Consider the following 17,224-nt stretch of genomic DNA (forward strand, 5'->3'; position numbering starts at 1 on the left):
ATAAGTAATCTCAAGTCTCAAGTTTTGACGTTACTAAGTTTGTAGCATTAAAGTTTGACATTGACCATTACCTAATAATATTTAATATTTGTTATTTATTGTTGGATTTAATGGTCAAGACTTATTAATTTTACTATTTTTTTAAAGTCAAGACTTATTAATTTTACACTTAAATAAGAGGTTTGACCTTTTGTACCATTACTGTCATATTTATTTATATAGTTAATATTTCATGTTCTTGTCCGATAGCTTAAGTAGTAAAAATTGGTGGACATATAAGTTGAGGATGAGAAAATTGAGGGATAACCTTGGCGGGGACTGTAGTTTATCTTTTTGATGTAAAAATTCACGTTCTTCTAATTCTATCAATCTATATTCTACAATTATAAAAAAATTATAATGATTATTCTATAATTTTTAATATGTATAGTATTTTTGTAACGCTCCAATTTGGCAACCATGGGTCACATTAGTAACATTTCAAAAATAATGACCATTTTGTGAGTTCAAAATTAAAACTTATTATTTTCACAAGTGACAGTTCATCCGAGAAGTTCCTAAAAAAGCGAGGTGCGTCACACGGACAACTAAAGAACCAATACTTTTCTAGTCAAAACAACATGAGAATCCCTATCACAAGATCAACAAGATAATCCGACGCCTCGCTTGAATAAATTCATTTTCAAAATTCAACTTTAAAAATAATATCGATAACTAAATACACGAATTATATATGATATCGCAATTCAAAATAATTATCTTAGGCTATATAAGTATGAGACTATACAATTAAGAATGAATTTTAAGATTTAATAGTAACAATTCATTGCAATATAGGTATAAGACTATCACTTGGGAAGTGACCTCACGGGAGAAGTCACCTATGAACTTGGAACTTATTCACCATTGGTTTCTACCTATGAACTTCTTGCTCAAAGTATCAGTAATCACATTCATATTAATGGGTTCTTTGTGATAAAATCCTTGTTTCATATTGATCCCCTTTAGATCTGAGTTCCCTGACTCATGATGCAAGTTTCTGCATCACTTGATGAAATCTCTGGTACATTGAAAACATGATTATTCCTTCTATAGGTGATGTTGTTTAGCATTTTAACTAGCCAATAATACATATGAATTTGAAGATTTTGAACTTAATTAATACACATATGCATGTACATAAGTTCAAGAACTCCTCCGAAGTACCTATATTTGGTGGCTTTGTTCTTGGAGAGCTTCACTGTATACATAGTTGGACATGAAGAACGTTGGGAACACACCTCAGCGAAAGGCATGATTGTAGTCATGATAATGGAAGTTTTTGTATATGAAGTGAGCTAACCACCGAGACAAGGCAAATGATAGTACTGCAAATACAACCATTGAATTCCTTGTTACCACTGACATTCCACCCTGCTTCATTGTGGCAACAATCCCAATTGAAGCAACAGATATGATCTGCAACATGACTTCAACCACTTTGAGGCTCTTATAAGCAGAATTGCAACTCCTGCAATTCACAGTATGGCTCCAGTACCTGTGGAAAATTAATGTTATGAAGAATGTCAGGACCAGGAACTGAGCTTTCAAGGGGCTAAGGAAGCAACTCCCTCACCCCAAAAGAAAAGCTTTCCACTTTTTTTATTAGCATATATGCATTTGAATTGTCAGTAAATATTCATAGTTTTTACTTTAAAACTTCACATATTGAATGATATTGTCACTCTTCTTGAAATACAAATAACTAAATTGAAACCATGAACTCCTACGTTTCGATGTTCAAGTGCAATCTTACAAGAGTTACCTGTCCAAAAGCTGTTCTCTAGGTGGTGTTGGAGGAAGAACACCCCCACTATATTTTCCTCTCCATTCAACTTGACTACCTGCATACTTCTTTAACCACTTCCTAAAACCAACCACAAGGGCATCTGCTTTTGTTGGCACAAAACAGGACTTTTGCCAATTAGCTTGACCAACATCCATTATTTTTTGTTCCTATAAAAATAATTAATAAACAAATATGAGGAATCAAACCATGAAATTGTTTTCCAGGGATATAATACTTTTGCTCTGTTGACACCTCAACATGGTGAAATAAAACAAGCCAGAAAAGAAGGGGAAGTAGAAAGAGAAAGAAACAAAGGTAGCCAATTTTGGTCAGGTGTAGAACATAATACCAATGGAAACATGCAGAGACACACTAGAACTTGGTTGTTAAAACATAAATTAGTAAGACTTTGATATTTGCATCATTGTTGAGAAATTTTTTCACTATTCTAAAAGACATTCAATCATAAAAGCTGAAGTATAGATTGTAATATTGACTTATTTATTAGCTACAATCTAAGATAAAATCTTCCTCAACAATTCGACCAGCAGAAAAATAATTTAGGTAGAGAATATGAATGCACTATTTACATCTAACCTAAAATACCACTTGAATGCAACCACTATGCTTACAAATACCAAGCATTTTAGTGAAAATATCATCACCTAATATTTTGATCAGAAATTTTGCCGCCGTTGGCCTTATGAACTAAAAAAAAAGCAGAATAACCTGGGCTATATATGTTGGCTGAAGTAGCGGTTTAAAAGAATATTCTAAATCTGTCAGTGTGATAGTTTAGTTTATTTGATCAGTATAATTTATAATAACGCGTAGAGGAAAAAGCAGACTGATAGAACTACCAAGTCAACAGAACATATAATTTATGAATCATTATAGGAATTACCTCAAGATGGAGAAGATATAAATCTGAATCTAGAATCAGGTTTTGTCCCACATGGAACATCCATCGAGGCACAATCTTGTCAATCCACAGTCCAAAGTTTCTCGGGAAGCACCATATTAATCTGCTATTACCAGGACTAACTGGAACACAAATGAAGATCAAACCAAATTTCTTCTGAAATGATGGTTTCTGCATTAAGTTTAACACATAATATGATATTACGCAACAACCTTATAAAACTGGCCGGCTATTAATTGTAATCTAAAAACCATATCTACTAAACAAGTTACCTTAGTTTCAGCAGATGATGCAGGTTGATCTGGAGTATATGCATAGAAAATGCATGGTGGCATAAATTTGCTTTTGCTCCAACCCTGATCTGCGCTGAAACCATTGATATCTAGCTTTTCAATTGACAATTCAAGTGGCCTGCCCCCTTCTCTATCAGCTTTCACTGTTAAGTTAAACAACACCTACACATGTAAGTGCCATATATCAAGTAAACAGAAATGTAGTGGTGTTAAAAAGATTTATCTTATATGCCTGCCTTTCGGTTGTTGTGTACGCATTAGTCCATAGTGTGCGTATGGAACATGTGAAGGGTCCATAAGGTTTTCAATCAGAACCTCATACCTGAAATTGCATATTCATTTAATTAGAAAAATATACTAAGTTGAGAATATGGTTTTCATGCCCTAGAATGAAAATTATATATTTTTTCTTGCAGATATTTCATCACAACATGTCAAAGACAAATAGGAGAAAACTCTCTTGATATGCATAATGTAATTTTTGTGTTTGAATCTTCCAGAATCAGCTAACATAATTATATAATTATCAACCAAAAACAATTACATTAGAGGAGCTTCCATTTTTTTTTCTTAGGTCAAAGAAAGTGAGCTCATGTACAGATGTCTAGAGTTATACAAAACAGGAAATATCATAGGTTCTAGTCTTAAAATCATACCCATAAGTAATATCTCTGTTTCCCATTAATCTATTATACGATGGATCATCTAGCTCTGGTATGTAGGGGGGTCTTTTTCTTTCAATGATATCTTTGTATTGAGGGTCAGTATTTGGCCAAAACCACAAGATATCATTCTGCACAGTACTTGGGTAAGCAGCGACACATGCTTTTTTGAACGTATGAACCTGCACATTTTTTTAAGGCAAAAGCGAATGAGCTTCGGATGTTCCACACACATTAACATGAAGTTAACTCAGAAAGCATATTACTATTAGGCTGAGAGGAAGACAAGATAACAAGCAATGGAAGAATCAATCTACTGCAACCAATCTAGATTCCATAGTTTTAGTTGATTGCACAAGGAATTACAAGTAGAAGAAACTGAGTTGGTGGCATTTAAAGATTTTGAGAAAAACGAGGTACAAAAACACAAGCTCTGGATCTGGATCATGTATGATTTACCTCCTGAGTTTCAAAAAGAGTCACACAACCTGCTCATCATTAGATAAATGCGATAAGACCCGTATTTGACCAACATACATTCACTAGCTAAGAGTTTTTTCCCCCAATTTTTCTGAGATGTTATTTTTCAACTAGAAGGATATGTAAGAGTTGAGGCCAATATGATCCCACCTTAAAATTTTACCTGGGGCGTTATCAATTATGACAATCAAAAGATTGTAACTTGCATGCATGTCTGTATACACGGTGGAAAACCACAGTGAGGCCAAAATCATGGTGGACAGTTCTAAGGGAAATTGCTTATGTCCACCTTGACTTTGGCTTGACCTTTTCTACCGTGTATCCAAACATGCAAGCAAGTTACAATCTTATGATGGCAGGGACTACTGAAAGTTTAGTTAAAACAGAATTTTCAAATGTGTTCCGGCTACTAGCTACACAGGAAATGAAGCATAGAATTGTTCAATAAAATAAACCACATTACAACAACATACTAACTAGTAATTATGATCAAAGATTCAAGAGTAATTACCGGAGGGCCTTCAGGGGGTGCCTGAGGAATAAACTTGCAATCTCCTGAGCCATTAAAGCACCAACCATGGTACACACACTGCAACCTACCCCATTGATCAATCCTTCCTTCAGACAAAGGTGCCAATCTATGAGGACAAGCATCATCAAACACCTGCCATGCACCCTCATTCCTATCCCACCACACAACCACATCAATTCCCAGCACCTTCTTGGCATGAGGTGCCCTCTTGTCCAGGTCACAAATTGGCATCAGAGGGTACCACTGTGAGTACCAGTCAAATTTCTCTGAATTGGCTTCAACTTCTGGCTCATCCTCAGGAAGATTATTACTACTGGATTCTTCTGTCAGCTGAGTGGGTGATAATGCAGTGAAAAGCTTGGATTTTGAAGTGATCCCATGAACTAATGAAAGTGGTGGATTCAGTTGTGTGCTCAAGAACATGGATTTCCTAAGTGGGGTTGATGATTCGAGTGGTGTTGGAATGTGAAGTGAACGAACAGAGAAAGCTACTGCAGCTTCCATGTTGTCTTCTACAAGACAGGAAAGTGGCAACAGATAAAGGAGAACACTTGAACATGTAATGAAGTGAAACTGAATAACTTGATGAGTGATCACAAGGCTGCGTGTGTGATCAAGAGCCACAAGAACAAACTAAAGGATAAGAGATTGTTAGAAATTTTTTTTTTAATTTTTTTTTTACAATTTATTTGGACATGAGTGTGTATTTGTATTTTATTGAAATTGAAATTATGAGCTGGATATAAGATCTGTATATTTTTCCATGTCAGCTCATTCATTTTTATTTGAGGAAATAAGAAATCAATTAACCAACTGAAACATAGTGTTCAACATCATAAGCAAAGAAAGGTATCTATGACAATCCTCAACCCAAATATGTTGATTTAGCAACGTATTTGTATGTTACCAAATGTTATTATACAAAAAATTGACTCATGTAATTATACTCCTTTATATCCTTTATATGACAACTTCAATAAGATTCTAACATTTGCAATTTTACCAATCTGAATAATTTATAAATTTTTGTTAGACGAGAGTATCCACCGCTGACAGTGATGGCTAATTCTCTCACCGCAAATACTCGTACTAAGTGGTAAATAGCTAATCACAAAATGCGCCTCATTCCCGTGACCGAAGATTGAATCTCTAATCTCATGGTTAAGGATAAAGTGAGCTAACCACGACGCCACACATTGTGGTTCGAATAATCTACACCTTGATGAACAGTGTCATCAACTCTCATCCCCTTTTTTTTTGGTCAAAGTAAGAAGGTTTCCCTTATTGTATCTGGTTCAATAAAGCTTCACATATTTGTGATCTTCTATTTTTGGTCCAAAAACCTAATTGCATTAGTAGTCCAGGCAATCCTGGTAAGCCCAAAGGCTCAATACAATTAGGATCTCACAAGAGTAACCCACCTAATTGCAATAGAATCAAGCTTCCCATCTTATTTGAGATTGAACCAACAATATTGTAATTAGTTGTGGGGTGAAAGCTCTCTGATGATTCACATTTATTTTTGACGCTCATATTACCATGTTCTCAAGCTCTTATGCCAATTTAAGATCAGGGGAACAAATTTTTTGAACTCACACACACTCACAATCCTTGAGAGAGTAAGAGAAATGTTTCTTTGCATTCAATTTTTTATACTGGTTCTCATACAGTATCTTGCCTTTTTGTAGGCAAACAAAAACAATACAAAAGAAACAATACTTATCAATTTAGTAACTTAACTAACAAGGAAGTATACAGTGGTATTCTGACACTAAATGCAACAGTGCGGTAATCAAGAAGGAGTGCCACAGGGAGCAGTGCCATGCCTCCAAAAATATCAAACTGCATACTTATAATTTTTTCTTTGATTCAAACACTGACATATATGCACACTCCTCCGAAGTACCTATATTTGGTGGCTTTGTTCTTGGAGAGCTTCACTGTATACATACATAGTTGGACATGAAGAACTTTGGGAACACACCTCAGCGAAAGGCATGGTTGTAGTCATGATAATGGAAGTTTTTGTATATGAAGTGAGCTAACCATCGAGACAAGGCAAATGATAGTACTGCAAATACAACCATTGAATTCCTTGTTACCACTGACATTCCACCCTGCTTCATTGTGGCAAAAATCCCAATTGAAGCAACGGATATGATCTGCAACATGACTTCAACCACTTTGAGGCTCTTATAAGCAGAATTGCAACTCCTGCAGTTCACAACATGGCTCCAGTACCTGTTGAAATTTCATTTGTGATGAAGAATGTCAAAATGTTTTTAGAACTGGACTGGCCAGGAACCGAGACCTTGGCCAAGTTTCCATGTTCAAGTTCAATCTTATGAGAGTTACTACCTGTCCAAAAGCTGTTCTCTAGGAGGTGTTGGAGGAAGAACCCCACCCTTATATTTTCCTCTCCAATCAACTTGACCACCTGCATACTTCTTTAACCACTTTCTAAAACCAATCACAAAGGTATCTGCCTTTGTTGGCACAAAACAAGCATTTTTCCAATTGGCATGACCAACATCCATTATTTTATGTTCCTATCAAAAGAGTTTAATAACCAAACATGAGGAATCAAACTTTTTTCTCTGTTTTTACTAGGATAAAGTCCACATAGCAACCACTATGGTTACTATTAAGAAAAAGACAGAATAACCTAAGCTGTTGAAAAAATGCCCCAGCCAGGGATTGAATTTGAATTTGATATTGCTATGGTAAAACTAATTTTTTTTCTGTCATTGCGCTATATGATAACAAAATATTCTAAATCAGTTGATAGTTTTGTTTATGGGATCATCAGAACTTGTAATAACTGGTAGATGAAAAAGGAGACTGATGGAACCAACAAGTCAATATAATTATAATTTATGAATCATTACAGCAATTACCTCAAGATGGAGAAGATATAAATCTAAATCTAGAATCAGGTTATGTCTCAGATGGAACAACCATCGTGGTACAATTTTGTCAATCCACACTCCATAGTTTCTTGGGAAGCTCCATATCAATCTGCTTTTACCAGGACTAACTGGAATACAAACAACGACTACTGCAGATTTCTTCTTAACTAATGATTTCTGCAATAAGTTTTACACATATTATGCAACACCCTTAAAAACTGGTTAGGTATTATCTAATCTAAAGACCATATATACTAAACATGTCACCTGGGTTTCAGCAGATGAAGCATCTTCATCAGGATGATATGCATAAAAAATGCATGGTGGCATAAATTTGCTTTTGTACAACAAACCCTGGTTAGCTCTGAAACCATTGACATTAAACTCTTCAATTGACAATTCAAGTGGTCTTCCTCCTTCTCTATCAGCTTTATCTGTTAAGTTAACCAAGCCCAACATATGTATTGGCGCACGCGTTAACCCATAGTGTGTACTGTGTATATGGAATATGTGAAGGATCCATAAGGTTTTCAATCAGCACCTCATACCTGAAATTGCACATTCATTCAGCTAGAAAAATATACTAAGTAGGGAAAATGGTTTCTGGTGGCCTAGCATGCAAATTATATTCTTTTTTTCTTGCAGACATTTCATCATACCATCATGTCAAAGGCGAAAAAGGAGAAAAACTCTCTCGGTTATGCTCAATGTAATGCTTGTGTTTATATCTTCCAGAATCAGCTAAGATAATTATATTACATGCAACAATTACATTAGAGGAGCTTCCATTTTTTTCCTTAGTTCAAAGAAAGTAGTGAGCCATGTACAAATGTGCAAGAGTTCTACAAAACAGGAAATATCATAGGTTCTAGTCATGAAATCATACCCACAAGGAATGTCTCTGGTTGCCATTGATCTACTATACGATGGATCATCCAGGACTGGTATGAAAGGGGGTCTTTTTGTTGCAATAACATCTTTGTATTGAGGGTCAGTATTTGGCCAAAACCACAAGATATCATTCTGCACAGTGCTTGGGTAAGCAGCTACACATGCATTTTTAAAGGTATGAACCTGCACATTTTTTAATGAAAAGCTAATAAGCATTGAAATGTTCCAGGCACATTAACATGAAGTTAACTCAGAAAGCATATGACTATTAGGCTGAGAGGGAGAGAAGATAACAAACAGTAGAAGAATCAATCTACTGCAACCCTTATATATTCCATACTTCTGGTCTATTGCACCAGTGATCACAAGTAGAGGAAATTTAGTTGGTGGCATTTAACAATTTTGAGAAAAAAAGGGTTACAAAAACTCAAACTTTGGATTAAGTGTACCTGATAGAACGGAAGTTAGAATGGATTATGCTTAGAACATGAAAGATATTGAACATGTAGAGGGATCTCAATTTAATTGACGGAGACGTTATCAAATGAAGGGTATTTGAGTTAACATTGTGAAGAGTTAAGAATTCCCTTAAGTACAGATAATGAGGATTACAGAAGAGATAAAAGAACTTTTCCACTATATAATGAGGGGGTTGGTTTTAGGCATATGTCTTTGGAGATAGGAATGGAGTTTATAGATGGAGTTACTTAGAATACTTTTAAGGATAACACTATATGCAGTTGGGGATAGATTAAGTAGCATAGGAATGATCAGAGGGCCCCGAGCAATTTGAAGAGTGAAAGAATGTGGATGGAAGATTCTCCGTGGATGGAGAAAGGTCTCTAGAACACAACCTAATATGAATCACAATCAGCATTTTGATTATATGAGAGTTTCAAGTGCATTTGGATAATATTAAGATTTAAGTCTGGGAAGGAGGCAAGGAAGTTGGTGGAGGAAAGTGAAGCAGGACAATATGCCAAGATATGGGATTATTCCCCTCAGATTCTCAAAAGTAATCTAGGACCATAGGTAAACTTGAATGTGATCCCAATGCCTGATGCACCACCACAATTCCAAAGATTTTATGTTTGTCTTGAAGGTTGTAAGAGTGGATTTATGGCTGCTTGATAGTTTTTATTAGCCTTCTTGAATGTTTCCTGAAAGGGTATTTTAGTGGACAATTGTTGTCTGCAGTGTCCTAAGATGCCAATAATCAAATATTAGTGATAGCATATTCCATAATAGATGTAGAAAACAAGATTTGGATGTGTTTTTTTACTCTGCTTCGTGAAGATATAGGAGACTATCAGAAAAATGGGTGGATTTTCATGTCTATCATGCAAAAGGAAAATCTGCTCATTGTAAGGACTAACATGAATATTTGAAAAAGAAAATTAGAAACTCAAATGAATTTCATTAGAATCTTTGAGGACCTATTTAACTGTTAGAATTGTTTACAGACTAGGGGACTAAAAATGACTAGTTAAGAAGACTTCTCAAATTTGTTCTGGCTACTTTCTACACAGCAAAAGAAGCATAAAATTGTTTAATCTGTAGCTAACCATAGCCTTATCCCACTAGGTGAGGTCGTCTAAATGGATCACAAATCTATATTAAAGATACTGGCGAGTTTTATGCTGAAAGCCTAACACAACCTTCCTAAGTGACTACTGATTATGATCAAGAGCACTTACCGGAGGGCCTTCAGGAGGGGCTTGAGGAATGAACTTGCATTCTCCTAAGCCATTAAAACACCAACCATGGTATGTGCACTGCAACCTGCCCCATTGATCAATCCTTCCTTCAGACAAAGGTGCCAATCTATGAGGACAAGCATCATTAAAAACCTTCCAAGCACCCTCATTCCTATCCCACCAAACAACCACATCGATTCCCAGCACTCTCTTAGCATGAGGTGTTCTCTTGTCAAGGTCACAAATTGGCATCAGAGGGTACCACTGTGAGTACCAGTCAAATTTCTCTGCATGGGATCCAACTCCTGGCCCATCCTTGGGAATGTTACTGGTTTTTGTCAGTTGAGATGGTGATAATGCAGCGAAAATCTTGGATTTTGAATTTCTCCTATGAACTAATGGAAGTGGTAAATTGACTTGTGTGCTCAAGAACATGGATTTCCTAAGTGGGTTTGATGTTCCAAGTGCAGCTGATGGGATGTGAAGTGAATGAACAGAAAAAGCTACTGCAGCTTCCATGTTCCCTTCTACAAACTAACCAATGGAAGGACACTACAAGCTTTAGTCAACAGATAAAGAACACTACAAGCTTTAGTTAAAACACTTTAACTCAGGAAATGTTGAGACAATTGGTTCACGTTTGTGTTCATTTCTATGTAATGAAATGAAACTAGAGGCTCGGTTTTATAATTCAATTTTGTGAGGAAAGACACCATTATGTGCATTTGGCTATTGTTTCTTGTCTTCAATGAATTTTGAATTGAGAGGAACCTAAACAAAGGAATAATTAACATTTAATCACATGGTAGCTGGCCTTTGATAAATGATCAAAAAGCCAGCAAGAGTCTAAAGAAGTAATGGCAAACGAATAATGAACAGACTAAAGGATAGTTAAGACATGATCAGCAATGACAATGCCAAGATTGGTTAACAAACAACTACAAGTTTAGATGGAAAGTAGTGGTTCATTATTTATGGAAGGTTGCTACTAGCTTCCCTTGCAAAACAAGTAAAGTGAACAGTTAACTTTTTTTTCTTAACTAAATATAGCTTCCTAAAAGAAAATTAGGTCAAACAATTGTTGAATTAGATAAATAGCATTAAATCATTCACACTCTACTTCCTCTTTCATTTCATTTTCACTTTATGTTTCTATTCCCATTATATCATCACATCTCATTTATCTCTTTTCTATTCTTAGATCTCATTCTCATAAGTGGAAGTGTTAACAAAACATTATTGTCAGATAAAAAGAAAAATCTATTAGTGTCGTCCTCACACATATTCATAAATCATAGTACATTTTATGTTGCGGATGGAAAAAAATACATACTACTCTTTTTTTTTGTATAAACATTTGGTACCCGATCACCTTTTGGATGCCACCAAATTTAGGATTTAGTCACAGTTAAGACTTTTTATCCCTCCTTATAGTGTATTGTGTATGATCGAACTCGAGAGTTCTTCCCACACACTTAGTCTACGTTACTACTCTTTAAATTAAAGTATGCATTTTGTATTTTTTCAAATGTTTTAATTTTTTGAAAGGGTTGACATGAATGAATAGGCATGGGATTCTGAAATTACCTCTTAAATGACATATTTACCCCTCAAATGAATGGCAAATTACAATATCTGTGTCTGTCTTCTTCTTCTTCTTCCTCGTCCTTAAGAGCTTGGAAATTGAGCACGACCGACCAGTGACGAAGGCATAGACGCAGTAGATCCTCGATTCGCCTCCTCTGATTCGATTGTTTCGCTTGAATTACACATAGATCTGTTCCTTTTCCTTTGTGTCACTGTCATCATAACCTTCACCATTGCCAGGTATCAGCTTCTTCTCAGTATACCAATGTTAATCTCCATTTGGGTCTTACCCTTTTCTTTTTCTCCCTTGCTTTCACTCTTTTCTATGTCAAAGTTTTGTTTTTTAATTAGTTCAGATTGAATCTTCTCAAGGAGTTTATGGGGTTATTAGTTGCTATATGCATGGGGTTCTAGTATTGTTTTCCTTGTCATTCATTTCAGATGCTAATAATGCCTTTCCATAACTGTGTTTGTGTGTGTGTGTGTATCTATTGCTTATATTTTCAACTTTTTGTTATGCAATTGCAGTAATGATAAGTTGAAGGAAGAATCAAATATGGAGGTTGATCTTCAAAAGTCTCTTTCTTCGCGCCTAAATCGAAGAGGAGACCGAAGTAATCAAAATCCACAAGCTAAAGGTCAGGAAGGGCTGTTATCAAGTATATTTTTTTTCTAAATGTGGGTGAAGTCATTAGTTAGATTGTCTTTGGTGGATAAGCCAAGTTTGTTTGTTGGTAATGCAGATTTTGAAATGGGCTTCTTTTCCTCAGGGAGGGTACCCCAAGATTACCCCATGAAGATTGTTTGGAAGAAAGGGTTTATTCGATTGATTCTTGTAATAGGGATCTTGTGGATGTTACTAATTCTTATTGCATTGTTGTTCCATATATGGTCTTGTCAATCTTCTGTTTCCTTTTTATCAGGTTAGTAATCTTTTAATACATTTGGTTACTTCTTGGGAGTCTTCTTAAGTTCTTCTCTTGTCTGTAACCCTTCTGATTGTCATAACATAGACTTTTTCATTTCTGTCTATTTTTAATATGATGATAATTTGGAACTAGGTAAACGGGAATGAATAACATCATTTTATATTTTAGCTTTGAGCTTTATAGCTACACTATGCCTGCAAAATTTAATGATGCCTGGTATTAGAAAATCATCAGTCATAGGAAGTTTCTTGCCTTACATAAACACTGGCCTTTGAAAAGAACAGTTTGGAGATTCATTTCTCTCTCTCTCTCTCTAATCTATTAGTTGTAAAAAAAAGCATATTTATCTAGTAGTACGCTAGTACTAACTGTGTAGTAGGTTGCTTACCAAATTTATATTTGAGGATAAGAATTCTAGAATGCATCCTGGTAGTGAATTGAATTTAATGCAACTCATTCTTGTTATTTTTCCTTTCACGTGATGGTTAAGAGGGCTTTCGTCAAGGGAAATAGGACTGCGCACTTGTCTTATATTTTATAATTTTATATATAGCTCTTTGTGACTAACATTAGAAGCGAAAATACCTAGAATTTGATTGATGGGTTTAGATTCAAACTTGCTATGACCTATGAGTAGGAATACAGGATAATCACTTGGTTGGAGGTTCTGTTAGGTTATTAAAAGGCATGCTTCAAGGAAAGATTGTTCAACATAGGCATTCTTTCTTTATCAATTATTTTCTTCTCCAAAATTACAATATTATGTCATCATTTCTGAAAATTCAGCAATTTTCTACTTGACCTGCAGCTATGTGTAATAAAGATAGCAAGGTTTATACCATGTTAGACACTATGGGACTTGTATCAAAACCTCACAGTAAGATTTTGGCAGTTTTTCATCCATCCATTCTTTTTAGACTTAGCCAAATAATAACTAATGATTGATATCGATGCTACCTGTATTCATTAGGGTGTCCAATTCCTCTTTCCAATGACCCTGATAAGATAGTTATCCCAACTGGAAGAACTCCTGACAATGATGTCAAAAAATTATTGTATGTTATGGAAGATGAGGTTCCACATAATGGTTCTCAGTCATCTCCTCTGTTTGGAGGCCATCAAAGTTGGAAACAGAGGGAGCAGAGTTTCGAACTAAAATCAAATATGAAGGTAACCATAATTTGATTCAGTCCATTTTAATTGCAATTGCTTCACAGTTTTGTAAGATTATGTTGTTGTTGCCACCATAAATATGTCATGGTTCCCATTCACTTCATCCCTCAGGTGCACTGTGGATTTATCCAAGGTGGTGGTGCTGACATGGATCCTTTAGACATCAAATATGTTAAGAAGTGCAAATTTGTCGTGGCATCTGGTATTTTTGATGGCTATGACATCCCTCATCAACCATCAAATATAAGCGATCGCTCAAAGAAGCTTTTTTGCTTTCTTATGGTGGTGGATGAAGTATCTTTAAAATTCATGAGGGAAAATAGTACTGTCAAAGAAGACAATGCTGGTGGAAAATGGGTGGGAATTTGGCGACTTGTGCTTCTTAAGAATCAACCTTATGATGAACCAAGAAGGAACGGGAAGGTTCCTAAAATTTTGACCCACAGGTTATTCCCTCAAGCACAGTATAGTATATGGATTGATGGTAAAATGGAGTTGATCGTGGATCCATTGCTTATCCTTGAGAGGTACTGTATCCGTTGTCATAGTGTATGCCTAGGCTTTGTGATAATATGGACTTTTCAATCTGATTCTCTTGATAGTTATTTAAACTGCTATCTTTTTGTTTCTTGTTAGAAGGATAAGAGAAAAAAGCATTTGGTTTTGAATTTGATATTACCGACGCTTGATAGTTTCCACCACCTGTCTAGGGTTGGGCCTCACCTAGTAAAGGCTTGGATGATGTTTGTTTTGAATTTGATGACATATCTCATGCTCTTACCAGTTAATTACACAATAACCATTCGTAGGCTCATCGATTTGAAGGGTTCAATCTTGAATTTTTTGTGTTCCTGTTTGTCTTGTATATAGGCTTAGAGATTTATAATCACGAAGTTGGTGCATTATAGAAGCAAAATATATGTTTGCTTGGAATTTTCTTGTAATGTGTGTTAATGGATTTCCCAAGTCACCTCTTGTGATTAGTTTGACACTAACACTCCCCCTCCTTCCTCCCAAACAAATAAAAAATGTTATTTGAAACTGTTAATATTGATGTTTTATACCAGAACAAATATTTTTCCCCAGGGTTACTTCCCTTGTGTTTATTTGCATTTGACACTTAGATCCTTGTAGGATAACAACATATGTAGTTTTGTTGGAGAGCATCAGTTCATATAATTATACATTGCACAAGAAATCCTAGTTTCCAAAATATAAAGCAGGATAACTTTGAAAAAGCGTTTATATTTCAACCAACAGGAAAAACTACAGTGAAACCATTGGCATAATCTCTTCCGTTAAAGTTTCATCATCAGAGCTTACTGCATCTGCATTGATGTATAATCTGCCAACCATTTCTATGCGCCTTTTTGTTTCTCATGTCATGTGATATAGGATTTTACATTTTGAAAACACTCAACACCACAAGGGGTCCAAGCCCCAAAGTAATAAAGGCACTTGTTACACCTTATATGAACAGTTAGAATCTTGATGTTGGATATTGTGATGACTGTAACTTTGTAAGGTTATCTTTACTATGCAGATACCTGTGGCGAGGGAAGCATTCATTTGCCATTGCTCAACATAAGCATCACCGCAGTATATATGAGGAGGCTGATGCAAACAAGAGGAGAAAGCGATATGCACGGCCCCTTATTGATCTACATATGAAAATCTACTATTATGAGGGAATGAAGCCATGGAGTTTAGATAAAAAGACTGTTAGTGGTAAGACAGGAATCGAGAGTTCCTGGTTTTGTATTTTATGTTGACTGTTTGATTTCAACAATTTTGGGATTATATTCTAACTTCTAAGGGGAAATCTGTGGAATTTTTACACCTGAGCCATGGTTAGTCTGCCAAAAATCAAAATAACCATAGAAAGTAAGCCTTTGGACTTAAATCTCAAAATTTGGGTTCCTGTCAATAAATGACCTGTTTGGTTCAAATGAAAGGTCACACAGAAAATACCATGCGAATATGAGCTTATCTATTTCTCTGTTGACTTCAGTTGATATGTATGGTGTGCCAATGTCAATGCTTTATGTAGGCTTCAACTAGTGAACTGCATGTCAAGTACTTGTATTTGTGCACAGTAATGTTATATTTGTTATAATAATTTATGATTTTTCAGATGTCCCAGAGGGAGCCATTATCATTCGCGAACATACTTCCATCAACAACTTGTTTAGTTGCTTGTGGTTCAATGAGGTTCACCTCTTCACTCCCAGAGATCAACTGAGCTTCGGCTATGTCGCGTACAGATTAGGCGATGCCTTCAAATTCTTCATGTTTCCAAACTGTGAATACAATTCAATTTTTGTGTTGCACCCTCACACAAGAGAGCACTCTTCTCCCATTGAATGGGTTAAAGAGTTGGATCAACTTAAGAAGCATAGCAATTTAAAAGAAAGTAGGGGAGGATTAGGCTTGTTTACCCCTTATCCAGGGGATCTTGATTCAGTTGTTCTGCCAAATGTAACAAGAACATCAAAAGCTGGCTGACATTTCTGTTTATTGTTTTAACATCTACTCCAATGATCTCTTGATGTTGATTTTGTTTAATCTTTTAATGAAAGTAAAGTAAAAGCTCTTCAAGCTTCTTTTTAGAGTTTAAAAACAAAGCTATATTTGTCTTTTTACCCTTCCTCTCATTTGCTCAATAACTAGAATTGTGATTGTGAAAACTCAGTCAAATCTCCCATGTTATTGGAGCACTCTTCATATCCGCGCCCCAATCTTCCTTGCTTCTACTTTTGGCATACATCTTACTCAAAACGTATCAATATTTTAAAGAGAAGTTTCCCCAAAGGATAATTACCTGACGGCTTTCACAGCTATGTATCACATGCATCATGTCATGGGAGATGCATGGGATTACTGTTTGACATAAGTACTTGATTGTTTTGATCACACTAAGAATTGAGTGGTGGATCAAGTTCAATATTTGTTTAGTTCAAAAGCAAAAGTTCAATGAATGGGCTAGACTCTATAGTCTTAGCCAAATTAGTTGAAAAACAGCTTGAGTCATCACAATCCTCGCCAACACAAATACAATGTGACAAGGAAGTTTAGTTTCAACAAGAAAAGTCCAAGATTATGGCAGAATTAGCTTATGCAATGACACAAGAAGAGTTTGAATCAAGACTGCAGTTGCTTAGATCAATACAAGTCAATGACATCAAAAGAGAAGAAGCCACGTCAAGTCCTCATGTCAATTATCTTCAAGATAATGAAGATGATTATTGTCGAGTGTTTTATTAAAGCTTCAGAGCAGATAACTACAGTTATACATTTCATATTCAGTTTTGCTTAGATTTC

At 35.5% G+C, this 17,224-nt stretch overlaps 2 protein-coding genes and 1 pseudogene across 2 annotated transcripts; 1 reads left to right on the plus strand and 2 right to left on the minus strand.

Annotated features, from left to right (window-relative positions):
• Nucleotides 1-1,048: 1,048 nt before the first annotated feature.
• LOC130711936 (protochlorophyllide-dependent translocon component 52, chloroplastic-like) lies at nucleotides 1,049-5,303 on the minus strand. Its single transcript, XM_057561727.1, has 7 exons — nucleotides 4,697-5,303; nucleotides 3,700-3,887; nucleotides 3,280-3,365; nucleotides 3,023-3,186; nucleotides 2,733-2,921; nucleotides 1,805-1,995; nucleotides 1,049-1,537 (listed from the first exon to the last, which is right to left on the minus strand). The coding sequence occupies exons 1-7, from the start codon at nucleotides 5,219-5,221 to the stop codon at nucleotides 1,282-1,284; spliced, it is 1,599 nt and encodes a 532-aa protein (XP_057417710.1). The 5' UTR covers nucleotides 5,222-5,303; the 3' UTR covers nucleotides 1,049-1,281.
• Nucleotides 5,304-6,370: 1,067 nt separating this feature from the next.
• LOC130714935 (protochlorophyllide-dependent translocon component 52, chloroplastic-like) lies at nucleotides 6,371-10,930 on the minus strand (annotated as a pseudogene).
• Nucleotides 10,931-11,848: 918 nt separating this feature from the next.
• LOC130713702 (probable hexosyltransferase MUCI70) lies at nucleotides 11,849-16,506 on the plus strand. Its single transcript, XM_057563502.1, has 8 exons — nucleotides 11,849-12,041; nucleotides 12,330-12,439; nucleotides 12,545-12,724; nucleotides 13,539-13,607; nucleotides 13,701-13,900; nucleotides 14,015-14,430; nucleotides 15,447-15,631; nucleotides 16,038-16,506. The coding sequence occupies exons 2-8, from the start codon at nucleotides 12,358-12,360 to the stop codon at nucleotides 16,406-16,408; spliced, it is 1,503 nt and encodes a 500-aa protein (XP_057419485.1). The 5' UTR covers nucleotides 11,849-12,041; nucleotides 12,330-12,357; the 3' UTR covers nucleotides 16,409-16,506.
• The last annotated feature ends 718 nt before the right edge of the window (nucleotides 16,507-17,224 follow it).

Source organism: Lotus japonicus, chromosome 4 (assembly GCF_012489685.1).
Source record: "Lotus japonicus ecotype B-129 chromosome 4, LjGifu_v1.2".
Lineage (NCBI taxonomy): Eukaryota > Viridiplantae > Streptophyta > Magnoliopsida > Fabales > Fabaceae > Lotus > Lotus japonicus.

Bases quoted from the DNA above. Each gene is read 5' to 3' on its own strand.
- LOC130711936 (XM_057561727.1), bottom strand. From the start codon at position 5,221: ATGGAAGCTGCAGTAGCTTTCTCTGTTCGTTCACTTCACATTCCAACA. The intron at 3,888-4,696 runs GTAATTACTCTT...AAAAATGTGCAG, and splicing joins CACCCCCTGAAGGCCCTCCG to GTTCATACGTTCAAAAAAGC. The intron at 1,996-2,732 runs GTAATTCCTATA...TTATTTTTATAG, and splicing joins TATATCTTCTCCATCTTGAG to GAACAAAAAATAATGGATGT.
- LOC130713702 (XM_057563502.1), top strand. From the start codon at position 12,358: ATGGAGGTTGATCTTCAAAAGTCTCTTTCTTCGCGCCTAAATCGAAGA. The intron at 13,901-14,014 runs GTAACCATAATT...TTCATCCCTCAG, and splicing joins AACTAAAATCAAATATGAAG to GTGCACTGTGGATTTATCCA. The intron at 14,431-15,446 runs GTACTGTATCCG...TTTACTATGCAG, and splicing joins CCATTGCTTATCCTTGAGAG to ATACCTGTGGCGAGGGAAGC.